This window comes from Vicia villosa, linkage group LG3 (genome assembly GCF_029867415.1).
Source record: "Vicia villosa cultivar HV-30 ecotype Madison, WI linkage group LG3, Vvil1.0, whole genome shotgun sequence".
Taxonomy (NCBI): Eukaryota; Viridiplantae; Streptophyta; class Magnoliopsida; order Fabales; family Fabaceae; genus Vicia; species Vicia villosa.
Window position 1 is genome coordinate 88,982,498 of NC_081182.1, and position 26,608 is coordinate 89,009,105.

The following is a 26,608-nucleotide window of genomic DNA, read 5'->3' on the forward strand; positions in this document are numbered from 1 at the left end:
GAACATGTTGCTACAAACCTTCAACTAGCTGATATTTTCACAAAAGCCTTGGATGCAAATCAATTTGAAAATCTAAGAAGCAAACTGGGCATTTGTCTTTGTGAAGGATTATAGCAATTAATTGGGTGTGCGACCAGCACTATCGCTCACTTGAAAGACAAGTATACTCTGCTGATGGTGGTGATGATCATACTGTTGGTAGTGATGGCTGAGGAGGTTAAGGATGCTGATGCCCGGACTAGTAGTTCCAGTGAAGTGGAAATGAGTGAGGAGGATACTGAAGATACTGCTGGTTCTGAAGTGAAAATCTTTATCTGTTGTTTGGCTCCTTTTGTGGCTAGAAAGGGGGAGAAGTGAAAGTGATAGATGATGACTTGGTTGTTGCTGGTTGTTTGCTGTAATTGTTTCTCTGTGTTAATTTTGGTTCCTTGGATGTACTATGATTAATCAAGCAGGATGTTGTTGGCTGACAGAATTTATTTCTCTGGATTCTTTGTTTCTATTGGCTGCTGTGCGTAATCTCTGATGGTATCATCTATTATTGTTTTAGCCAAAAATTCGCCAAAGGGGGAGTTTGTAGATGTTATTGATTGGCTGTATTTTTTGGTAAAACAAATAGTGTCTGTATCATGTCAAACCTGGTGTCATGATATGCATTGTTTTTGAAGTTTTTCTTGTGCAGGCTTTTACCTGATGTCAAGACCGATGTCATAACATCCGAAGCTGCTGTGTTTTATTATGTTCTCAGCATGGTTGTTTGATCTGTTAAGACTTTGCGCGCCTCTTTTGGAAACTTTGGATATTGATTTGTTTCAGAACAACGTTATGCGATGTTTATTCATAGGATCTTTGTTTTATGGAAATGGTTTTAAATTGGTTTAAAACTAATATTGGATCCAAGGCCCAGCTGCTGCAAGGTTATTTATAACATTTGAAGAAGCTGCTGTTTCGTGTGGTTTTTAGGGTTTGCCGTCAAGAAGTTGGTTGTGTTTTTCGTTTGTGCTGTAGTTTTCTTGTAAGCCAAACAATCATCATGATGACTGTCTTGGTCTAGGCGTTTTTGTTTTGTGTTGTAAGAAGTACTCAAAGCTTTTAAGCAAGAGTACCATTGTACTTGATCAAAGCTTTTAAGCAAGATCAAGTTGTGTTTTGAAGAGTGTCTTCTTTTGTTTTTCATCTGTTAGTTTTTCATCACTGCTGTGATTGAGGGGGAGTGAGTAGGATCTCTGGTCTAAGTTGTTTAGATTGAAGTTGCATTGGGTAGATATTAAGTGAAAGGCGTAATATTGAGTTGTATTACCTTGAATTGATATTACTTATAGTGGACTCCCTCCCTGGCTTGGTAGCCCCCAGATGTAGGTGTGTTTGCACCGAACTGGGTTAACAATTTTCCTGTGTTGTTTTTCTGTTTACACTTTGTTCATTTGTTTAAAAACGTTCAGATAGTGATGTCGTGACATCCTGTAAGACATCGCGTGTCTGAGTCCAGAATTTCAAAACGGATATCCATTGGTTTCAATCCCGCTATCACTTTTATAACCTTGACGTTCTCATCTCCTTGCTTTGGAAGACTGTACTCATTAGGATTGATCACTGCCCGATTTAATGACTGGTTGATACAACATCCCGGAATTTGTGGACCCGACAGGGTTTGGTGAGTGCTTTAGGGATTTGAGCTGCCAGGTGCAAACTCAAGAACACGGAGTCTTGCTTATCCCTCGGTCGGGAGCCCTAAACACGACAATTGGAATTAGAGAATGCTTTAGGGATTTGAGTTGCCAGGTGCAAACTCAAGAACACGGAGTCTTGCTTATCCCTCGGTCGGGAGCCCTAAACACGACAATTGGAATTAGAGAATGCTTTAGGGATTTGAGTTGCCAGGTGCAAACTCAAGAACACGGAGTCTTGCTTATCCCTCAGTCGGGAGCCCTAAGCACGTATGAAGAGTGATTGCCAAGGTGGCATGCGAGATGTAGTCGTTCGCTTTTGTCCCTTTTTTGCCTAAGCCGCCCTTTCGGGTTTTCAACTTAGCGGGTATATTTGTTTCTTTTTCATTCTTTTGCCTAATTCATTTTCTTTTCTTTTTTTTTCTTTTTTCTTTTTTTTTTTTCTTTTTTTTTTCTTTTTTTCTTTCTTTTTTTTATCAGGTCTATGCGAAGTATTTTTTGACTACATCTGCGTTCACAGGGTGCGGAAAGTTCTCGCCATCCATTGTTGCAAGCATCATGGCACCGCCAGAGAATACTTTCTGCACAGCAAAAGGGCCTTCATACGTCGGAGTCCACTTGCCTCGAGGATCACCTTGAGGAAGGATGATTCTTTTGAGTACCAGATCACCTGGTTTATAGCTTTGGGGTCGCACCCGCTTGTCAAAAGCTTTTCTCATCTTCTTTTGGTATACCTGACCATGTCCAATAGCCGCTAAGCGTTTCTCGTCAATGAGGTTCAACTGATTCATCCGATTCTGTACCCATTCTGACTCGTCAAGCTCGACGTCTTTCATAACCCTCAGGGAAGGAATCTCAACCTCAACAGGCAATACCGCTTCCATGCCATAAACAAGTGAGAAGGGAGTTGCCCCAGTCGATGTACGCCCAGAGGTGCGATAACCATGCAAGGCAAAAGGTAGCATCTCGTGCCAATCTCGGTAAGTCACTACCATCTTCTGCACAATCTTCTTAATAATCTTATTAGCCGCTTCGACAGCGCCATTCATCTTTGGACGGTACGGAGAAGAATTATGATGCTTGATCTTGAAGGACTCACAAAGCTCCTTCATCATCTTGTTATTGAGATTCGATCCATTATCAGTAATGATCTTCTCAGGAATCCCATAACGACAGATTATGTTGTGCTTAATAAAACGAGTAATCACTTGCTTGGTAACATTCGCATAAGGTGCAGCTTCAACCCACTTGGTGAAGTAATCGATGGCAACCAAAATGAAGCGATGTCCATTGGAAGCAGTAGGCTTAATTTCTCCAATCATGTCAATGCCCCACATTGCGAAAGGCCACGGAGAAGTCAATACATTCAAAGGCACCGGTGGTACGTGCACTTTATCAGCATAGATTTGGCATTTGTGACAAATTCTGACATGGTTATGACAATCAGTCTCCATAGTGGACCAATAGTAACCAGCCCTCAAGATCTTCTTAGCCATCGTATGCCCACTAGAATGGGTACCAAACTCGCCTTCGTGCATTTCCTCTATGATTTTTGAAGCTTCTTCCTTCACAACACATCGGAGCAACACACCGTCATGATGCCTCTTGTACAAAACCCCACCGTTGAGGTAGAACTTAGCTGCAAACCTTCTCAGAAACTTCTTATCAGTCACCGACGCTTCGGGAGGATACTCTTGAGTTTCGAGGATACTCTTGAGTTTCGAGGAACTTCTTGATATCATGATACCATGGGTTTCCATCTAGTTCAACATCAGCCTCAAAGCAGAACGCTGGCTCATCCAATCTGTTGATGGTGATGTTAGGTGCTTCATTGGCCCATTTCACTTTGAACATGGAAGCCAAAGTAGCGAGAGCATCAGCAAGATTGTTCTCTTCTCTAGAAATATGCTCGAATGTGATCTCATCGAAGTACGGAATGAGTCTCATCACATGCTCTTTGTATGGAATCAGATTCTGATGGCGAGTTTCCCAATCTCCATTGATCTGGCTAATGACAAGATTGGAATCCCCGTAAACTTTCAAGTACTTGATTCGCAAATCGATCGCAGCTTCAATACCATATATGCAAGCTTCATACTCAGCCATGTTATTAGTGCAATCAAAACAGATTCTGGCTGTAAACGGAATATGAAATCCTGATGGAGAAGTAATCATAGCTCCAACACCATTCCCAAGTGCATTAGAGGCACCATCGAACACGAGCGTCCATCGCGATCCTGGTTCGGGTCCTTCCTCTGGTCCGGGAATGTTACAATCTCAAATGTACAAGACATCCTCATCGGGGAACTCAAACTTCATCGGTTCATAATCTTCGACCGGCTGATGCGCATGATAATCTGCCAACACACTACCCTTGATGGCTTTCTGGGTAGTATATTGGATATCATATTCAGTCAAAATCATTTGCCACCTGGCTACTCTTCCGGAAAGAGCGGGCTTCTCAAAGACATACTTGATAGGATCCATCTTGGAAATCAATAAGGTGGTGTGAACCAACATATACAGCCTCAGCCGGCGAGCAGCCCACACCAAAGCACAACAAGTTTTCTCGAGCAGTGAGTATCGGGATTCACAGTCGGTAAACTTTTTGCTAAGGTAGTATATTGCATGCTCTTTTCGACCAGACTCGTCATGTTGACCCAGCACACATCCCATTGAATTTTCAAGAACTGTGAGGTACATAATCAAAGGCCTTCCTGGCACCGGAGGCATCAGTATCGGAGGTTCCTGCAGATACTCCTTCACTTTTTCGAATGCTTTTTGACAATCATTATTCCACCTGACCGTCTGATCTTTTCTTAGTAATTTGAATATTGGTTCACAAGTGGCCGTAAGATGAGAGATGAACCTAGCAATGTAGTTCAATCTCCCTAAGAAAACACGAACCTCTTTTTCTGTTCTCGGCTCAGGCATCTCTTGTATAGCTTTTATTTTGGCAGGATCGACCTCAATACCTTTTCCACTAACAACAAAGCCCAACAACTTTCCGGACCGCACTCCGAAAGTGCATTTGTTTGGATTCAATCTCAGTCTGAATTCCCGAAGCCTTTCAAACAACTTCTGCAAGTGAACCAAGTGCTCTTCTTCAGTATGAGACTTTGCAATCATGTCGTCAACATACACTTCAATCTCTTTGTGAATCATGTCGTGAAAAAGAGTCACCATGGCGCGCTGATATGTTGCCCCTGCGTTTTTCAACCCAAAAGGCATGACTTTATAGCAGAAAGTTCCCCATGGTGTGATAAATGTTGTTTTCTCCATATCTTCGGGTGCCATTTTGATCTGATTATAACCAGAGAAGCCATCCATGAAGGAAAACACTTTGAAAGGAGCAGTATTATCCACCAACACATCTATGTGGGGAAGAGGGAAATCATCTTTTGGACTCGCCCTATTCAAATCTCTATAGTCAACACACATCCTGACCTTTCCGTCTTTCTTAGGCACAGGAACAATATTAGCAACCCATGGTGGGTAATTCACAACTTGCAGAAAGCCAGCATCAAACTGTTTCTCAACCTCTTTCTTAATCTTCTCAGACATATCTGGGCGAGTCCTTCGAAGCTTCTGCTTGACAGGAGGACTATCTTCCTTGAGAGGTAGACGGTGTACCACAATATCTATATCGAGACCAGGCATATCCTCATAGGACCAAGCAAAGATATCTGCATACTCTTTCAACATAGCAATAAGCGTCTGCTTCACACTATTCTCAAGCGCAGCCCCTATCTTGACTTCTCGGACTTGCTCTTTAGTGCCAACATTTACCATCTCAATTGCCTCTTGATGCGGCTGAATTGCTTTCTTTTCTTCCTGTTTCAACAATCTGGCTAACTCGTCGGGGAGATCACAATCTTCATAAGCTTCCTCCTCGGCTTGGTAGATCGGATTGTCAAAATCATAATAAGCAATAGCGGAACTGTTACCAATGGAATTCGTGGTAGTGGAACATCTGCATGATTGATGTTTTTATTTTAGTTTTATTTTTATTAGGCTATGTGCAAGTGTGTGCAAAAACATTGCCATTAAAGGAAAAAGTTAAAAAAAGAAAGACAAAGAACAAAACATTTGAATGCAAAAACGTCCTTTTATTTCATGATTAACTTTGAAAATGCGAACTGCATGGCCCTACAAATGATTCACTACGCCTTGGGCAGAGCGTAGGGATTATTGCATGATAAGAAAAGTAAAAACAAGAAATTTACTCCTGAGCTTGTGTGACTTGAATGACATCTTCAATTGTCCAGTTGTTGATCTTCTCTCCAAGAGCACTTGGTCGAATCCAGCTATCAAAATCACAGTCACTATCCACCTCTTCACCATTGACAATGGCATTAACCTGACCATCTTGGATGACACCACCACTCACAAACTTGACTGGGCTAAGGATATTAGGCATTGGCGATGCAATATGCTTTCCAGGACTGAAACCAAGACCATTCTTGTCAAATTTGGGACGCACGTCAATTACTTGCCCCCAGCCTTCCACCTTTCCAGTCTTGACAACAACCTGTGCGTCTTTCAGGGAAGACATAACCGTTTCTGGCTTCGTTATCTCATAAGGAGGAGTTCTCACAGCATTTACAGCCTCAAACGCTTGGAACGGCGTCTCGTGTATTTCACCTTCGATCTCTACATATCGGAAGGAAGACAAGTGACTCACGATGTAATCCTCCTCACCACAAACCGTCACCACTTTACCGTCAACCGGATACTTCAACTTCTGATGAAGAGTGGATGTCACAGCGCCAGCCTTGTGAATCCAGGGTCGTCCCAACAGACAACAGTAAGCGGGTTGAATATCCATCACATAAAAGGTTGTGGTAAAGATCTGAGGACCCACTTGTCATACCCCAAATTTGTCCTACTCCTATACTTTTATCTGGCTTATACTTTCCATTTCATCTGCATACCATCACTAGGGCATTAACATAACATGCATCATTAATCAATAAAATTGACAAGGGATTGAGGTCGTAGATAGAGCTAAGGTTTCACATGGCTTGAAGTTCATACTTTGTGCAGGCTTGTTTCTATTGAGGTTTTCAACTGATAGTGGAGAAAGGTTCGTTTCGTCGTGCTTGTGTCAACTGGTGAATTTTCAGAGTTGTTCCTATGACCATCTTATTGTTAGGTAAAGTTTGGTTCATTCGATTACTTGGGATACGAGCTATCTGTTTGAAGGTTCGCCAAAAGAGTGTGCATTCATTTGTTGAAGGAGGTATTGGGCCACTTTCAATTGTTAAAGACATTTGGCAAAATTTCAACTTAGTCAAAGTCAACCATAGACACTCAACTTTGTTCCTAAAGTCCATAATGAATCATCTTGGGCTTTTGTTTTATGATGTTTGTTCAAGCTGCAAATTGAAAGAAACATATGAAGACTCATTTGAAGATTTAGGAGGGGAATGCAATTTTGAATTCAAAGTAAAGCTTGTCATATGTTGCTTCAAAATCAATATGGGGTCCGTTTCAATACAAGGTCATCAAATGAAAATGGAAGATCTACAAGAAAATGTACAAACTAGGAACAATTGACTTTTTACCAGAACTTTTGACCTTCGATCAAAGACTTGGGTTACAATGCAAAGCAAATGAAAAGGAATAGAATAATAGTTACATTCATTCGAAAGGAAAAGAACTCATTACAAAATCCAATCCATCTTATATCCAAATTACACATTACACTAATCCTTTCTTTGAGCCCTTTGTTCATAATCCCAAACTCCTTTCTTCAAGTTTCTTCAAGTCAAGTTCCCTTCATTCCCTCTTCATCAGACCTGCACATAGAAAATCAGTTGGTTCAGAATGGGCATACCCACTTCTGACTGAAGCAAAGTCCAGTTTTGTAACCTCCCTTAAAGTCAGAAACAGAAAACATAAATTGAAGTAAAGAAGAACAAAAAAAACATTGGCAAAGTTCAATACATACAAGCTACTACAAGATCAGCAGTCTAACAATTTCCAGCCATACATTTTCACATCAATTCAAAGAAAAAGATCACCATTCATACTTGAAACAGTCAAGCAGCAGAGCCGTATAAACAGAAGTGAAACCGTGCTACTTCAGCCACCAATTGCATAATTTCAGCTCTGCATCCAAAAGCCGAAACAGTCCAGTGCTTGTTAGTTTGTCATGATAGAAAAAAGAGGGAGATTCAAAATACTCAGACTAATATTGCTCATCTAACATCCCTTGCTTCAGTTCTAATACCAGCAACACCACACTTCAAGATCAAAACCAGGTTCACAATGTTAACTATAAATCAAGACAGCCCTAACATTCAGTTTAACACCCAATCAATTTCTAACAGCCACCTAACAGTTACACATTTTACCTACACAATTCATTTCAAATTCTTATAGAATACATACAACCATTCACCCAGTTTGTTAATAATTTAACCATTCTGTAACTAACTTTCAGTTACTAACTAACTCAAGTTTCCTAACAGCTTCCCTAACTGTTTCTAGCTCACATTTTAACCACCTGTCATAACTAACTTTCCTAATTTTTCAACTGACATAACAGAATTCATTCCTAACTAACTTCTACAAACCTCCTAACAGATTAACAGAAGAAAAGAAGAGTAACTAACCTCAACTGAATTCTCCTCTTCGCCTTCAACTATAAAAACCAGTAGCTCCACCATTTGCAGGACTCTCCATTTTTCCACCTTCAATCATTCATCTTCAACACCACTCTCCATTCTCCACTTCATCAATCACCAATCTTCAACCTCTGTAGAAAATCCACAAAATCAATATCCTTCTCTACTCTTCCAATCATCACACAGAATCTTCATCTTCCTTCAATCTTTCTCTCTATCGGAACCGTACTCTTCATCTTCATCACCGCTACAACACAAGAACTCTTCAATCTCAGCCACATCATTCATCTTCAATCAACATCGTTCATCAATCACGCACAGCGAAAACGAAGCACACATAGAAAATTTCCAGAATAATCAAAGAAGAAGAATAAGCGAATAAGAGAACAAAAACACGTACCTGAGTTCTTGAGAGAACTTATTCAGATTTTATGCTCAGTTTCGTCAAATTCAAAGAAGCACCGAACTTGTCACAGTGAAACGAAACGGAACTGAGAGGAGAGTTAATGCCGAGTTCTTCCTGTCGCACAGTGGTATGAGACGTCGTTTCATCGGAGAGATGATGGATTCTTAGCCGTCATCTTCGCGCTTCAGGTGTGAGGAGAGAACGACGCCGTTCAGGGCGGCGCTGACGTTTGCTTCGTCGGAGAGGAGGAATTTCTCCACCGCGCCGTCGCCAATTGAATGAAGAAGGAGAAAGAGATTTTCTGTGAAGAAAGAAGTCGATGCGTCTCAATAGGTAACCTAATTCCCTTTTGCTATTCTTATTAACTTAGGATGTTAATTGTGATTAACTGATATTAACTGAGATTAAGGAGAATTAATGACTTTTGAGTTGAATAAATTGGTGTTAATTGAGTCAAAAGAATCTGAAGATAATTGTCCATGGATCACAAGTTGCTTGGGCTACCGAATTGCTTCCACACACCCCTTAGCCCAATGCACATCTTTCATTTTTGTGCTGAATGTTTGAACAAAAAAACAATACAGATGGGCCAGCATCCATGGGCCCTACGCCTGTTTCTAATCTCACCACTATTTTCAACATTACACCCCCCTGTTTCTTTTCTTAATTACTAGAATTTAGGTTTTGTTAGACTTTTTTTCTTTTTTCTTTTAGGTGATAAAATACTAATTTTTTTTCTACTATCTTTTTTGGCTTCGATACTAATTTTGACATAAAAAATGTTCATAAAAAACATTAGTTTTAGGTTTATTGTTTTAGTCTCTTTTTTTGCTTGATATAGAGTTCATTTCTCTTTCATAAAAATCAACATAAAAATAGTAGATTTTTTAGGTTAGCTTTGACATTTAATTGATTGAATTCTCCCTCATAAAAATGCCATAAAAGAATAGTAGTATTTTAGGTTAATTTTGCACTAGTACTTGAACCTTTGTCTTTATATTTTTGTGTGACTTTGTTGCTTAACTTTGGCCATATTTTTGGCATATTTTGATACCATTTTAATGCCCCTTTTAGAATTTAGTCACCATGTTAACATTAGGACTTAGACTTGTATAGACAACTTAGATTAGAATTTGGATATAGTTCCCTTTCTCATTCCTTTTTCTTTTCAACTTTTAAAATACTTAATAAAAATCGATGAAGATCATACCGTTGCGTTATTTCATGGTAGAAAAGAAATGATTGAGGCGTAGGCCTCGATGTATGTTCTTTCCTACTTAACGGGGAAGAAATGATTGAGGTGTGAAGCCTCGGTGTATTTCTTAATCGTTATTTAGAGAAACGATTGTGGCGTAGGCCTCGATGTGCATTCTCTAAATATTCATAAAAAAATCTTTTTGTATCTCCTTTACTTAGCGGAGAAGAAATGATTGAAGTGTGAAGCTTCGATGTATTTCTTAACCGTTATTTAGAGAAACGATTGTGGCGTAGGCCTCGATGTGCGTTCTCTAAATAGTCAAAAACAAAACTCTTTTTCTTGGTGTGATCTAAGTCGCAAAGTAAATCTCCCTTAAAAAAACACTCAACCAGAAAACATTCAAAATGATTAATAAATGTTCAGACTTAAAACAAAGTAAGGAAGTGGTGCGAAGCCTTGTAGTAGGTTCTCGTCATCATGGAATTACCCTAAAAGACACAAACCAATCTCTCTTTCTTTTCTAAGGGCAAGTTATCTCCGCTCCATTGCATCCTAGGCTGTCCCCTTGTGCAAGAGCGTGAGCGTTAACGCCGCCCAACTAAAAAACACAAAAACAAACAGAAAATCGTGAGCCGAGCTACGGTAACTCTGATTCCTGAAAAGGATACGTAGGCAGCGGGGTAGGGCCCGTGCGAGTACAATTCTTTATTTTCCCTACATTTTGCATTCATCCCGCATTTAGACATAGACATAGATATACACCCTTTAGATAGAAACAAACATAGGTGGATACCATCGAGTACGATGGGCGCGAGGGGTGCTAATACCTTCCCCTTGCGTAACCGACTCCCGTACCTTGATTCTCTGGTCGCAAGACCTTGTTCCTTCCTTTGTTAGGTTTTCTGATATTCCTTTCCCTTATGGGATAAATATATTGGTGGCGACTCTGTTCATTTTTCGCGAGCGTGCGACAGCTGGCGACTCTGCTGGGGATGTTGCTAGACCTGTTGCTGGTCCATCCATAGCGAGTCGATCCTAGCCTGCGTTTGTTTGTTTATTTACTGGGTGTTTATTTGTTTTCATGTCTATACCTTGTATATAGGTTTGCATGTTTATTTTTTCTGCTTGCATATCATGTTTATTTCTGTCTGCACATCATGCATATGGATTATATTCTGTGTTCCTTGGGGTCTTCTGTTCTGTTTTGCAGGTTGGGTGGGATTGTTTCTATGAGGTAAAAGGCCCAATACCCAGGCCAGAGTGACACATAGGATACCTAGGATAGAGTGGATAGTCATGACGCCGATGAGATGTCAGGTCTTGTCTAGTGCGATCATGAGACCCACGCCCAGTCGAGGTCCAAATGGGGTATCATTGTTGGCATGTAGATGCAACAACATTGGTGCCTCAGGAGGACTGATAACGCTGGTTGCCATTTTGACCTACCCTGACCTAGACTACACGTGTGAGTGGGGAGGGATATACATGACAGGTACCGTTGGTGACTATTCTGTTATGATGGTGACTATTGTTCCTATGGTTCCATGATACAAGGCCGAACCTTTGATCTCATGACATCTGATCTATATCAATTATTCAGAAGTTTGTATGGTGGTTACTAAGATTATATGGACCTTGATCCCATGCCTCTGCATTGCATAACATCATTGTTTTACCCACTCCATTTATGAAAGATCCTAAAGTCTATTTCCAAAAAAAAAAAGAAGGAGAAAAAGAAAAAGGAAATAGAAAAGCAAAAAAAAGAAAAAGAAAAGATATTATATACAAAATAAGGCTTTGATTCCAAAGAAAAAAAAAACGAGAAGTGCGAAAAGACTTTAGGATCCCTTGGAAATGAAACATTGCATTCATATCATGTTGCATGTCATGGTTCCGTATCAGAAGCTAATTGGGGTCCCTTTCAATCCAGATTTCTGCTTCATCAACAAATTTGACTTCCCTACATCTGTAGCATACAAGGATTAATCAGGAAAATCATGGACCGTCTTGAACAGAATCAGGCAGAACTTCGTAAGGACATGGATACTATGGGGGAGAGGATGACCCAACTCTTGGAGACTCTCCATGCTGTTGTTCAAGGGCAAGAAGAGCTAAGACAAAGTGTTGCTAAGTTGGCTAATGGTACTCCAACCACTGTTGCTAATGGGGGATCAAAACCTGTGCCCGTGGAAGTTCCTAATAAGGAGGGTTCGCATCATGAGAACGATTCTGAACTCGAAACTTTCAAGTTCCCGATCGAGGAAAATGAGAGAAAATTCCATCTTCTGGAAGAAAGGTTGAATGCTTTAGAAGGTCGAAGCTCCTCTGGTTTGAATGCTATTGATTTGTGCCTAGTGCCTGATATCAAGATTCCCGCTAAGTTCAAAGTCCCTAGTTTTGAGAAATACAAGGGTACCACTTGTCCGATGAGTCACATCAAGGCATTTTGCAACAAGATGGCTCCGTATGCAGAAAATGATAAGCTTCTAATGCACTTCTTTCAGGATAGCCTAAGTGGGGCATCCCTTGAGTGGTATACACGACTCGAACGAACCCATGTCCGCACATGGGATGAACTAGCAGAGGCTTTTCTCAAGCATTACAAGTACAACAGCGATATGGCTCCCACTAGACTACAACTCCAAAGTTTAACTCAGAAGGTTGATGAGTCTTTTAAAGAGTATGCACAAAGGTGGAGAGAATTAGCTTCCAGAGTCCAACCTCCACTCTTGGAACGAGAGCTTGTAGACATGTTCATGAACACCCTGAAAGATCCTTATCTGAACATGATGATTGGGTGTGCTTCCTCCGAATTCTCAAGTTTGGTTGTCGTAGGAGAACGAATTGAAAATGCTTTAAAGATGGGTAAAATCCAAGATATGGTCAATGTTCCTGAATTCACTGAAGAAGAGAAAAGTGAAACAAATGCAACTTCAGAGAATGGAGAAGAGGAACTCCCTGCTTATCCTCAGGTTCATGTTCTTAACTATCACCAGAATTACCAACAACAAGGTCCACGAAGGCCGAGGAGACCACCAAGGAAGATTGACCTGATTCCTATGACTTATAGTCAACTGCTCTCCCATTTACTCAATGAATCCTTGGTCGAATTAAGGGAGTCTAAGCCCCCTCCAACACCGATTCCTCAAGGATATGACTTAAATGTAAAGTGTGAGTACCATTCTGGGACATCTGGACATTCAACTGAGGATTGTAATATTTTGAAACACAAGGTCCAAGATCTCATCGACTCCAAAGCGATATCATTCACTCCAAATGGTCTTCACATAAATTGAAAGGTTCATGGGGCTCCCGCACGAGGGATAAGCAAGACGCACTCTTATCTTGAGCATTGCATCATTCGCATTGCTCGAATCCCTAAAAGCATTACAAATTCCTGGATGACTTCGTCAGAATCTTCTTCCGTGTGATAATCAAGAGTGTTCTTCACAATGATTCTCATTCTCAAGGTTCTACTTCATATATCAGTTGCCTTTTCTCAGGATCTCCTTCTCAGTGGCTTTGCTAGTTAACAAGAGACAAGAAGAATATGAGAAATAAATTGATGTGATTGCCTTGTGCTCATTCGTTTCCTTGTTTGTTGAAATCACAATTGGTTAAGATTCTAGTATTGGGTCTTCTTCACCACAAGTGGCTCTCTTGAGTTGATAATCATACAAGATTCTTCCCATTTGTGATGGCGATTACTACTCTAGCAACTATGCTTGGGGCTCCCGCACGAGGGATAAGCAAGACGTACTCTTATCTTGAGCATTGCATCACTTGCATTGCTCGAATCCCTAAAGTAAGACAAAAATTTACAACTCTTGGGTGACTTTGTTGGAGTTCTCTTTTGAAGTAATCTGAAGTGTTTGGAAGGAACTACAGAAAGTATTCAAGATCAACAAGTCCAGACGGAGTCAAGCCTCCTCAACAATGGCAATCATCAATTCATTTCTGCATTTTCATTTGTAATTTTCCTTGTTTTGTTAAATGTTTCTTCCGTGTAAAAATTGTTTGTTTTAATAAAAATAAAAAATGCATTGCATATGCTAGTTTCGAATCAATCCATTCGTGTTCACTCATATCTTTTTGTCTATCGATATCAAACTCTGGTTTAAGCAAAAAATATCAAAAGGAGAATGATGAAAAAATAATAATTGCAAAAATCTTTAATCATGTGCTTTTGAATAAAACCCCGCTGAGGATGTGCAGGCATTGTTTCAAATCCCCAAACACTGGAGATATAAGGGAGATAAACCATCGTTAACCCCTTTGAGCCTTGAAGTAGGAGTTTCTTTTCTATACAAAAAAAAAAAATAAACCCTCACATTTAACCCAGGGGCAGGGTAGCATTCAATTAATCTGATCGAGCATTCAGAATTCATCAGGAGTATACATCCAAGGATACAACAATGGTTATCTGTCAAAAGGTTGAGGAAACTCAATACCACGACGGTACTCCCTCATCAATCAAAGAATGAGGCAGTCACAATCACCTCCAACAAATCAGAGATCCAGGATCACACGACTTATTCAAAAAAGAAAGGATTGAAAAAAAAAAAGAACCCGCTAAGTCAACAACTTGAAAACAAGTGACTTAGGCAAAATTAGGGCATCCCGCTGGACTCCAAAATAAAATTCAAAAAGAATTTGTCCAGGCAAAAGTTAGGGAAATAAAAAAGAAAGGCAAAGCAAAAGCAAAAAACGAGGATTACAACATAAAGATCCTCATCAAAGGAACGAAGTCGTGTGATCAGACACCAAAAAGAAAGTGAGTGACTGCCATGTCCAAGAAGGCTTCATTGGTTCCTCAATCATTTCAAACTCCTCTTGGAGGATGGACGCTCATATCAGGTTAAATTGAACTTAGGACTGGAGAACATCACGAAGAATGGGTGGGTTAGGTTAGACTTTGAGCCTTAAATCCTTTCTTTCTAAAACGTGAACCAGGCCACGTTACAACCCTTAAAAGACCTAATTGAAGCAGGGTTTATTTCAAAAGCAAGCTGTGTAAAACTGACTCCTAGATATTGCTTACCATTCATGTTGATATCGATGTGACAAATAATTCAAACACTGAATGTCACAACTTTGTTTCAAAAACTTTGATCTCGAAGCTAGCATAAGCATTGCATTAGGATTATCATCTTCAAAACAAATATCTTTTACTTGTGAATAAACACTTGACATCAAGGAAGATCCAACAATAAACAACTGCAGAAAAAGTTGATCGATTCCATGAGCCATTCACTTCAAAGGCTAATCACTCCAAGGGGCAAGTTATGTGAAGACTCTGTCAACTGAGGCATCCATTCACCGTTGGTCAATCTGGGACAATCAAGTCGAGGAATCTCTCTTGAGTTCAACCAATCTGGGGCATTTACGTCGAGATTCGACAGATCTCTCCAAGGATCCCTTGGGGAAAACTCCTTAGTTCACGAAGCTTGGGGCACAATCTTCTGAGTTTTATTGTCTCTCCATGATCATAGGAGTTAATTCCTCCTAGAACTTTGGCCTCTCCCCAAGCACATGAGTTTATTTCTCATGAGAGTTGTTCCACTTCCCCAACCTGGTCTCCTTGCCTGTATTTCTCATCCTCAACATGGTGAATCGAGGGAATCTCCTCAAACTCACCATCCCCAAGCAGTTCAAGATGTAGGGAAAGTCAGATGAAGTCACTTCCTCCCCAACGAAACTACATTCCAACCCTCAGTGCAGTTGCTAAAGATCTTTGGTACTGCATGGTTTCCAACACCAACTCATAATGACATCTCAAGACAACAAGCAACGGACCCCAATGATCATGCTTCTCTATCTCACTAACGCCTTTATTTGGCACTTTTGCATATAGAACCCATTGCATACAGCATTGCATCCTCAAAGCGTAGCATTTCCATCAAGGTGGAGCATTACGCCATACAGAAAAATTCAAACATGCATACAAAGCATAAGCCAGATAATACAAATCAACATTCAATCAAGACGATGATACATCCCCACAGAAAAGTTGTCCTTACAAACTCTGATTGATATCTGCTACTACATCACAAATCTCCTCAAACCATGGTGCCAATACCTGGTATTCTCAATCCCAAAAAGAAATCTTATCTTCTCTCTCCTGTCTTTCTTCGTCAGAATCGTTGTCTCCGAGGTTATTTCCCGTGTGCTGCGTGAAGATTAGAGTGTGAGTGAGGGTGGGCATTCAACCCACCTCATTTTTCAATCATTTGAATAACCATACTTGGTGTGTGGCAATTCGAACGATTGCCGCTCTTGAAGAGTTACACCCCGCCTTTGGCCTGAGGGATTAATGCAATTCTTATGCTTCGCCAGCATCAACACCTTCGTGATTATGTCTTTCGATCGAGTCTAGTCGTCACTAGTCTCCGTGATCCCTTCCCCCGTATGGGAAAACTTTTAGATCCAACCCCCGTGTTGTGTATTCTTTGCCTTCCGTCCTGGCAAACCATTTCAAGACTAATTTCCAACCTCAGTGTTGATATTAATTCTTTCTTCCCTTGACCTCAGTGTCGATACCTTTCTTTTCCAACCTCAGCGTTGATGTCTATCCTTTTCTTGTCCAACCTCAGTGTTGATACCTATCACTCCTCCACCGACCTCTGCGTCGATGCCAATCGTCATTCACAACCTCAGTGTTGATGTTTATCTTTCCTCGTCCCAACCTCGGTGTTGACGTCCTCGACCTCAGTGTCGACGCCTTTCCTTTCACAACCTCAGTGTCGATGTCCCCCAACCTCAGTGTTGATATGCTCCAACCTCAGCGTTGACGTCCTCCAACCCCAGTGTTGATGTTTATCCTTTCTTTCAATTCTTGTGGATCGTAGGTCCGTTGACCTTATCCTCATCTTTTTCATTTCTTGTGGATCGTAGGTCCGTTGACCTTATCCTCATCTTTTTCATTTCTTGTGGATCGTAGGTCCGTTGACCTTATCCTCATCTTTTTCTTTCTTGTGGATCGTAGGTCCGTTGACCTTATCCTCATCTTTTTCATTTCTTGTGGATCGTAGGTCCGTTGACCTTATCCTCATCTTTTTCTTTCTTGTGGATCGTAGGTCTGACGACCTTATCCTCGTCTTTTTCAGTTCTTTTGAGTCGTGGATCTGTTGATCTCACCTTGATTTCGAGTCTTTCTATCCTTGTCTTTCAACTTTTGGGTCAGTAGATCTTGTCTCTCCATCAAACCCGCGCTGTCCAATCATAGTTTCATACAACAATCACCTCCTTTGAGAACCTTGTATTGGCACCGTTACCACGTTACAAGCTACCACCATTCAGATCCATTACTCATTGTAAATTCTTCCACCAGAAAAAAAAAAACAAAACAAAAATTCTCTTTCCCCAGCAGATATCGAAATAAAAATAAAGATAACACTTACACCATCTTCTTTTCAGGACAAATTTCTGGTACTTTGATATTTAATCTTCTTCTACCTCGAATGTTCGAAAGGCTAGCGCCAATCTCACCTTCAGGTTTAAGACGATTAAATAGGGGCAGCTGTCATACCCCAAATTTGTCCTACTCCTATACTTTTATCTGGCTTATACTTTCCATTTCATCTGCATACCATCACTAGGGCATTAACATAACATGCATCATTAATCAATAAAATTGACAAGGGATTGAGGTCGTAGATAGAGCTAAGGTTTCACATGGCTTGAAGTTCATACTTTGTGCAGGCTTGTTTCTATTGAGGTTTTCAACTGATAGTGGAGAAAGGTTCGTTTCGTCGTGCTTGTGTCAACTGGTGAATTTTCAGAGTTGTTCCTATGACCATCTTATTGTTAGGTAAAGTTTGGTTCATTCGATTACTTGGGATACGAGCTATCTGTTTGAAGGTTCGCCAAAAGAGTGTGCATTCATTTGTTGAAGGAGGTATTGGGCCACTTTCAATTGTTAAAGACATTTGGCAAAATTTCAACTTAGTCAAAGTCAACCATAGACACTCAACTTTGTTCCTAAAGTCCATAATGAATCATCTTGGGCTTTTGTTTTATGATGTTTGTTCAAGCTGCAAATTGAAAGAAACATATGAAGACTCATTTGAAGATTTAGGAGGGGAATGCAATTTTGAATTCAAAGTAAAGCTTGTCATATGTTGCTTCAAAATCAATATGGGGTCCGTTTCAATACAAGGTCATCAAATGAAAATGGAAGATCTACAAGAAAATGTACAAACTAGGAACAATTGACTTTTTACCAGAACTTTTGACCTTCGATCAAAGACTTGGGTTACAATGCAAAGCAAATGAAAAGGAATAGAATAATAGTTACATTCATTCGAAAGGAAAAGAACTCATTACAAAATCCAATCCATCTTATATCCAAATTACACATTACACTAATCCTTTCTTTGAGCCCTTTGTTCATAATCCCAAACTCCTTTCTTCAAGTTTCTTCAAGTCAAGTTCCCTTCATTCCCTCTTCATCAGACCTGCACATAGAAAATCAGTTGGTTCAGAATGGGCATACCCACTTCTGACTGAAGCAAAGTCCAGTTTTGTAACCTCCCTTAAAGTCAGAAACAGAAAACATAAATTGAAGTAAAGAAGAACAAAAAAAACATTGGCAAAGTTCAATACATACAAGCTACTACAAGATCAGCAGTCTAACAATTTCCAGCCATACATTTTCACATCAATTCAAAGAAAAAGATCACCATTCATACTTGAAACAGTCAAGCAGCAGAGCCGTATAAACAGAAGTGAAACCGTGCTACTTCAGCCACCAATTGCATAATTTCAGCTCTGCATCCAAAAGCCGAAACAGTCCAGTGCTTGTTAGTTTGTCATGATAGAAAAAAGAGGGAGATTCAAAATACTCAGACTAATATTGCTCATCTAACATCCCTTGCTTCAGTTCTAATACCAGCAACACCACACTTCAAGATCAAAACCAGGTTCACAATGTTAACTATAAATCAAGACAGCCCTAACATTCAGTTTAACACCCAATCAATTTCTAACAGCCACCTAACAGTTACACATTTTACCTACACAATTCATTTCAAATTCTTATAGAATACATACAACCATTCACCCAGTTTGTTAATAATTTAACCATTCTGTAACTAACTTTCAGTTACTAACTAACTCAAGTTTCCTAACAGCTTCCCTAACTGTTTCTAGCTCACATTTTAACCACCTGTCATAACTAACTTTCCTAATTTTTCAACTGACATAACAGAATTCATTCCTAACTAACTTCTACAAACCTCCTAACAGATTAACAGAAGAAAAGAAGAGTAACTAACCTCAACTGAATTCTCCTCTTCGCCTTCAACTATAAAAACCAGTAGCTCCACCATTTGCAGGACTCTCCATTTTTCCACCTTCAATCATTCATCTTCAACACCACTCTCCATTCTCCACTTCATCAATCACCAATCTTCAACCTCTGTAGAAAATCCACAAAATCAATATCCTTCTCTACTCTTCCAATCATCACACAGAATCTTCATCTTCCTTCAATCTTTCTCTCTATCGGAACCGTACTCTTCATCTTCATCACCGCTACAACACAAGAACTCTTCAATCTCAGCCACATCATTCATCTTCAATCAACATCGTTCATCAATCACGCACAGCGAAAACGAAGCACACATAGAAAATTTCCAGAATAATCAAAGAAGAAGAATAAGCGAATAAGAGAACAAAAACACGTACCTGAGTTCTTGAGAGAACTTATTCAGATTTTATGCTCAGTTTCGTCAAATTCAAAGAAGCACCGAACTTGTCACAGTGAAACGAAACGGAACTGAGAGGAGAGTTAATGCCGAGTTCTTCCTGTCGCACAGTGGTATGAGACGTCGTTTCATCGGAGAGATGATGGATTCTTAGCCGTCATCTTCGCGCTTCAGGTGTGAGGAGAGAACGACGCCGTTCAGGGCGGCGCTGACGTTTGCTTCGTCGGAGAGGAGGAATTTCTCCACCGCGCCGTCGCCAATTGAATGAAGAAGGAGAAAGAGATTTTCTGTGAAGAAAGAAGTCGATGCGTCTCAATAGGTAACCTAATTCCCTTTTGCTATTCTTATTAACTTAGGATGTTAATTGTGATTAACTGATATTAACTGAGATTAAGGAGAATTAATGACTTTTGAGTTGAATAAATTGGTGTTAATTGAGTCAAAAGAATCTGAAGATAATTGTCCATGGATCACAAGTTGCTTGGGCTACCGAATTGCTTCCACACACCCCTTAGCCCAATGCACATCTTTCATTTTTGTGCTGAATGTTTGAACAAAAAAACAATACAGATGGGCCAGCATCCATGGGCCCTACGCCTGTTTCTAATCTCACCACTATTTTCAACATTACACCCCCCTGTTTCTTTTCTTAATTACTAGAATTTAGGTTTTGTTAGACTTTTTTTCTTTTTTCTTTTAGGTGATAAAATACTAATTTTTTTTCTACTATCTTTTTTGGCTTCGATACTAATTTTGACATAAAAAATGTTCATAAAAAACATTAGTTTTAGGTTTATTGTTTTAGTCTCTTTTTTTGCTTGATATAGAGTTCATTTCTCTTTCATAAAAATCAACATAAAAATAGTAGATTTTTTAGGTTAGCTTTGACATTTAATTGATTGAATTCTCCCTCATAAAAATGCCATAAAAGAATAGTAGTATTTTAGGTTAATTTTGCACTAGTACTTGAACCTTTGTCTTTATATTTTTGTGTGACTTTGTTGCTTAACTTTGGCCATATTTTTGGCATATTTTGATACCATTTTAATGCCCCTTTTAGAATTTAGTCACCATGTTAACATTAGGACTTAGACTTGTATAGACAACTTAGATTAGAATTTGGATATAGTTCCCTTTCTCATTCCTTTTTCTTTTCAACTTTTAAAATACTTAATAAAAATCGATGAAGATCATACCGTTGCGTTATTTCATGGTAGAAAAGAAATGATTGAGGCGTAGGCCTCGATGTATGTTCTTTCCTACTTAACGGGGAAGAAATGATTGAGGTGTGAAGCCTCGGTGTATTTCTTAATCGTTATTTAGAGAAACGATTGTGGCGTAGGCCTCGATGTGCATTCTCTAAATATTCATAAAAAAATCTTTTTGTATCTCCTTTACTTAGCGGAGAAGAAATGATTGAAGTGTGAAGCTTCGATGTATTTCTTAACCGTTATTTAGAGAAACGATTGTGGCGTAGGCCTCGATGTGCGTTCTCTAAATAGTCAAAAACAAAACTCTTTTTCTTGGTGTGATCTAAGTCGCAAAGTAAATCTCCCTTAAAAAAACACTCAACCAGAAAACATTCAAAATGATTAATAAATGTTCAGACTTAAAACAAAGTAAGGAAGTGGTGCGAAGCCTTGTAGTAGGTTCTCGTCATCATGGAATTACCCTAAAAGACACAAACCAATCTCTCTTTCTTTTCTAAGGGCAAGTTATCTCCGCTCCATTGCATCCTAGGCTGTCCCCTTGTGCAAGAGCGTGAGCGTTAACGCCGCCCAACTAAAAAACACAAAAACAAACAGAAAATCGTGAGCCGAGCTACGGTAACTCTGATTCCTGAAAAGGATACGTAGGCAGCGGGGTAGGGCCCGTGCGAGTACAATTCTTTATTTTCCCTACATTTTGCATTCATCCCGCATTTAGACATAGACATAGATATACACCCTTTAGATAGAAACAAACATAGGTGGATACCATCGAGTACGATGGGCGCGAGGGGTGCTAATACCTTCCCCTTGCGTAACCGACTCCCGTACCTTGATTCTCTGGTCGCAAGACCTTGTTCCTTCCTTTGTTAGGTTTTCTGATATTCCTTTCCCTTATGGGATAAATATATTGGTGGCGACTCTGTTCATTTTTCGCGAGCGTGCGACACCACTCGGATTGGTAGATCTACCTCTTCGAACACAGACCTTCTTGAACCGTCAAAGGCACGCACCACCAACTCACTAGGCCTCAATTCAACACCAGCATAGTCAATTCTCATGAGAGCCGACTTGGGAAGCACATTCAAAGAAGAGCCTGTATCAACCAAAACACGGGACAAAGTCGTCCCCTTACACTCCATCGAAATATGCAACGCCTTGTTATGGTTTCTCCCTTCAGGAGGAAGATCACGATCGGTGAACCCCAAGCCATTTCCAGCTGAAATATTGTTGGCCACCGCCTCTAACTGATTTACAGATATTTCCTGGGGTACATAGGCACCATTCAGAATTCTTAAGAGAGCGTCTCTATGACCTTCTGAACACATCAACAATTGCAAGATGGAAATCTTTGATTGGGTCTGACCCAACTGCTCAACAACTTTGTAATCAGGCTTTCTGATGATTCTCAACAACTCTTCCACATCCTTGGAAGGCACAGCACTATCAGGTGCCTCATTCTGAGTCGGAGAATTCTGGACATCAGTCATCACTTGTTTGCCTTTGGCCTTAGCCAAAGCATCTGCATTGTTTTGTATTGGCTGAGGGGAGAACACCCTGCCACTGCGAGTGATTCTACCGGTACCAGCGAAATTATCAGTGTTTGCAACTGCGGCTTCCACAAGTTTCTCTTTAGACGGCTCACCCTCTTCCTTTGTGCCATAGTAATACACGTCTGAACCATAATGCTAAGGGATGGCCTTCTCACTCTCATATGGAATTGGTCCTGGCACGGTAATCATCAACGCCGCTGGTTGTTCCTCATATGGGATACTGACAGGTATCTGAATAGGCACTTGGATACATATTGGAGCAACTGGCTCATAAGGAATTGAGATCACAGCCACTTCACCATCCTCACTTTTCACGCCTCTCAACCTTCGATAAAATTGAAGAGGACCCTCATCAATAAGCTTTTGTACCATACTTTTCAACTCAGCACAACCTTCGAGTTGACTCTTGCAATTCTCACAATCCACACCACAGCCCGGGAAGATACCGCTATTAACCAGATGTTGCTTCACAGACACAAGAGGAAAGGTCAAACAGCCCACATCAGACACAACACTTATCTCTTCACTCTCAATGGCATTCACACCCGAACCTCCGTGAGTAGGCATCGGATTATTGACAATATTTGGTGTAGGAGTGAACTGGATTATCTTTTGATCCAACAAGTCTTGGACTTTGTTCTTCAACGCAATACACCTCTCGGTATCATGGCCAGGAGCGCCTGAATGGAAAGCACATCGTGCGTTTGCATTGTAATTCGGAGATTGTGTGTCTGGAGCATTCGGAGCATCTCTCAAAGTAATCTTCTCAATCTTGAGCAAATGTTGCAACACCTGAGCATAGGTCATGGGAATCGGATCAATCTTTCTATGAGGCCTAGTCCTGGGAGGGTAGCGATCATTGTTGGAACGCTGTCCATGCTGATGTTGTTGTTGTTGTTGTTGCGGTACTGGGATCATGACAGCATAGACCTGTGAATTGTTTCTCCCTGAACCCCTTCTTCCATATATGGCATCCGCATTTCCTTCCTTCCTTCTGGCATAACCCTCAGCTTGTTTCTTCCCACTAGAAGTATTAGAAGAAGCTCCTAACTGAATTTTCCCCATTTTGAGGCCCATCTCAACATGCTCGCCATATCTCACCATTTCAGAAAAATTGGCGGAAGCACTACAAGCCAAGTAGTAGTGTCCAGACAAAGTACTGGTGAACATGTCGATCATCTCACGCTCAGTCATTGGTGGTTGAACTCTTGCCGCTAGCTCGCGCCATTTTTGAGCATATTCCTTGAAGGAATCTTTAGGACCTTGAACCAAACTCTGAAGTTGAGTTCGATTCGGCGCCATGTCCACGTTGTACTGATAGTGCTTGATGAAAGCTTCCACAAGATCTCTCCAAGAATGAATATGAGTGCGCTCGAGTTGTACATACCACTCCAAAGAAGCCCCAGCAAGACTATCCTGGAAGAAGTGCATTAGAAAGCCCTCATCCTCAGAGTATACTGACATCTTCCTATAATACGCCTTAACATGAGTCATAGGACAAGTTGCTCCGTTGTACTTGTCAAAAGATGGAACTTTGAATTTCGGTGGAATCCTCACGCCAGGAACCAACCCCAAGTCATTGATATCCATGCCTAACACCCCTTTGCCTTCAACAGCTCTAAGACGCTCTTCAATCAGACGATACCTTTCAACTTCCTCATGTGCACCCTCAGCACTATGCCTTGATACCTGATCAAAGTTCTCACCATTGAAATCCAGATTACCACGGCCCTGATTACCTCTCCTTCCCAACAGACGAGACGGAGGTGGAGGTGGAAACCCATGATGCTGATTGAAAGGATTATAATGTCCTCCCATGTGATTAAACTCATTCGAATCATGGTAATCATCAATCCTGCCAGACACATCATCAAACAGCCCATGATGTCCTCCATTCTCATTCCTTCTGGAGTTCTCAACGAGAACTCGCAAGTCATCCTGTCCCTTGGTCACATTAGGCAGTGCCTCCATGAATTGCGCCATCTGCGCATTCATCTGCTCTGTCAATTGAGCTCACATCCTGGATATGGGCGACAAACATCAAAATAAACAGCAAATCGACCCCGTAGACCAAACAAATCCACTCTACAGCAGCACTAGGATCGTCTGATAACAGGATGAGCTCCTCCATCTCCTCTCCGTTGGGCTCGGAGTCTTGCGAGCTCTTCTTCAAGTCGAGCTGACTTGGCTTTTTCTTCCGTCAATTGCTTTTCTGAATCCTGCACCTTTCTCTTGCTACTGCTTTCAGACCTTCGCAATTTCGCACATTCCTGCTGTTTTCGATACAAGCTTTCTTCCATCAAGTCTTGAGATCGCCTTTGAGCACGTGTCATGTTTGAACCTTCACCCTGCGCATGCTTGAGCTTACGAGCCAATTCTGCCTTTTCGCGATCTTGAAAATACCTTTCTAAGCCAACCTCTTCGTCCTTTGCTTTCAGCTGGATGTTGTCTGCCTTGGCTTGAATATAGAGTTCAGCCGCAACTGTATCAGATAAAACCACAGGAGGCTGCTCGTACAATGGACATGACCTCGCAAATGGCAACAATTGATCTGCTACTCTTGCCTCAACCCATTTCTTGTAAGGACCCATAGCAATAGGAACTTTCTTGCTCAAAGTTGTCTCATTTTTCTTGTGAACTTTAGTCCAAGCATACGCTATCTTTTCTAGCTCCAAAGGATCTTTAACATCAGCAAAGTACACTGATTCGAAATCTTCTACCTCCTTCTGAGACCCTTCCATTGCGTATCCCAATTGACGGTAAGCGAGCGTGGGATTGTAACTAATGCAACCTCTGGTTCCCATGAGAGGGACATTGGGATATTGACCGCAATTAGTGATGATGTTCCAAACTTTCCCCACATAATAGAACCACCTGATGTCATAAGATGTGAGGTTAACAATCCTATCTGACCACTTAAGGGAACTCTTCTTGAGCACAAAAGGTCCTCTCACCGGTAAATGCAACATGAACCACTTATACAACAATGGAAGACAAGAACCAACAACATATCCTCCTTTCTTGTTTCTCGAATGAATCAAAAAATAGGCATCTGCAAGCAACGTTGGCACGGGATTTTTGTTAATGAAAACACATATTGCCGCCAAACTCACAAAGTTCTCCCTTGATGGGAACAAGACAATACCATAGATCATGATAGCAAGCAATCGACTGAAATCAACCCAACACTCTTTCTTGGCCGCATCCTCAGCCTTACTAATCAAAAAGCAAAGATAGAAACCAGGAACACCACCTGATGACTTCCAATTTCTTTCCACTTCCTTTATACCCATGTGAAGAGCTTCAGCTATCTTTTCAAACTTCACCACTTTGGGAACTTGAACAAAAGGTACATCATCAGTGATTCGGATATTGAGTATGTAAGAAAATTCCTCGAGCGTGGGGACCAATTGATAGTCCTGAAATGTAAAACATCTCAACTGCGGATCATAGAACTGAAACAGAGTGATCAAAGCCATCGGATCAAAAGATGTATTGAGAATGGAGAGTAAATTGCCATAATCACGATTGAAGTCACGGAGAACCTCCTCTTTCAACCGAGAACTCAAACCTATCAACCCCGAAACATCAATATCCGGAATCTTGTAAGCTCTAGTATGCCTCGTACGTTCTTTGACAGTATCAGTGGGAATGTCCATCTTCAACTTGAGTGAACTCTTGAATGGCCCTGAAAAACATGACATGCAAATGCTTGTTATTATTACTTTTTTTTGCGTTTCTTTTGGGAAATAAATATGCTATGATGCAAAGTGGTGGGACTTGTTGCCGCCCACCGGGCATTCTGGATTGCCGGTAACACACTGTACATAGAGCCAAAGGTTCGGCCCCAAATAGTATTCCACACGGAACATAGAATGTCAAACCACGGAACCAACACCCATAGTCAACAACACACCGGAATAGAACACAGATCACCACTCGAACAAGAACCATAGTACCCCACGAACAGGAACCAATAGTACACTCGAACGAGAACAGCGGTAACCCTCGAACAAGAACAGCGGTAACCCACGAACGAGAACAGCGGTAACCCACGAACGAGAACAGCGGTAACCCTCGAACAAGAACCAAAGTCACCATCAATGTACCTGTTAAGCAATGATTGATTCCCGCCCCACTCACGGGTGAATCTAGGCCAAGGTAGGTCAAAAAGCCAACAGAAGATCGAATGTAGGCGTTATCATACGATATTGCCTCATTCCACCAAGCTCTGCCC

The 26,608-nt window shown here is 40.8% G+C and overlaps 2 protein-coding genes across 2 annotated transcripts in view; both read right to left on the reverse strand.

The window, feature by feature from the left end:
• The window catches only part of LOC131658498 (uncharacterized), a 41,280-nt gene extending 16,926 nt beyond the window's left edge, over positions 1–24,354 (reverse strand). Inside the window, exons 1-4 of the mRNA XM_058927786.1 lie at positions 24,238–24,354; positions 22,552–24,060; positions 22,201–22,470; positions 21,806–22,083 (exon numbers count right to left, since the gene is read on the reverse strand). Coding sequence (XP_058783769.1) covers positions 21,806–22,083; positions 22,201–22,470; positions 22,552–24,060; positions 24,238–24,354 — 2,174 coding nt within the window. The remainder of the gene's footprint in view (positions 1–21,805; positions 22,084–22,200; positions 22,471–22,551; positions 24,061–24,237) is intronic.
• Positions 24,355–24,467: 113 nt separating this feature from the next.
• LOC131658499 (uncharacterized) lies at positions 24,468–26,030 on the reverse strand. Its single transcript, XM_058927787.1, has one exon. It carries the CDS (start codon positions 26,028–26,030, stop codon positions 24,468–24,470), a length of 1,563 nt encoding a protein of 520 aa, XP_058783770.1.
• Positions 26,031–26,608: the final 578 nt, after the last annotated feature.

Coding starts and splice junctions, on each gene's coding strand:
- LOC131658499 (XM_058927787.1), bottom strand. CDS start 26,030: ATGGACATTCCCACTGATACTGTCAAAGAACGTACGAGGCATACTAGA.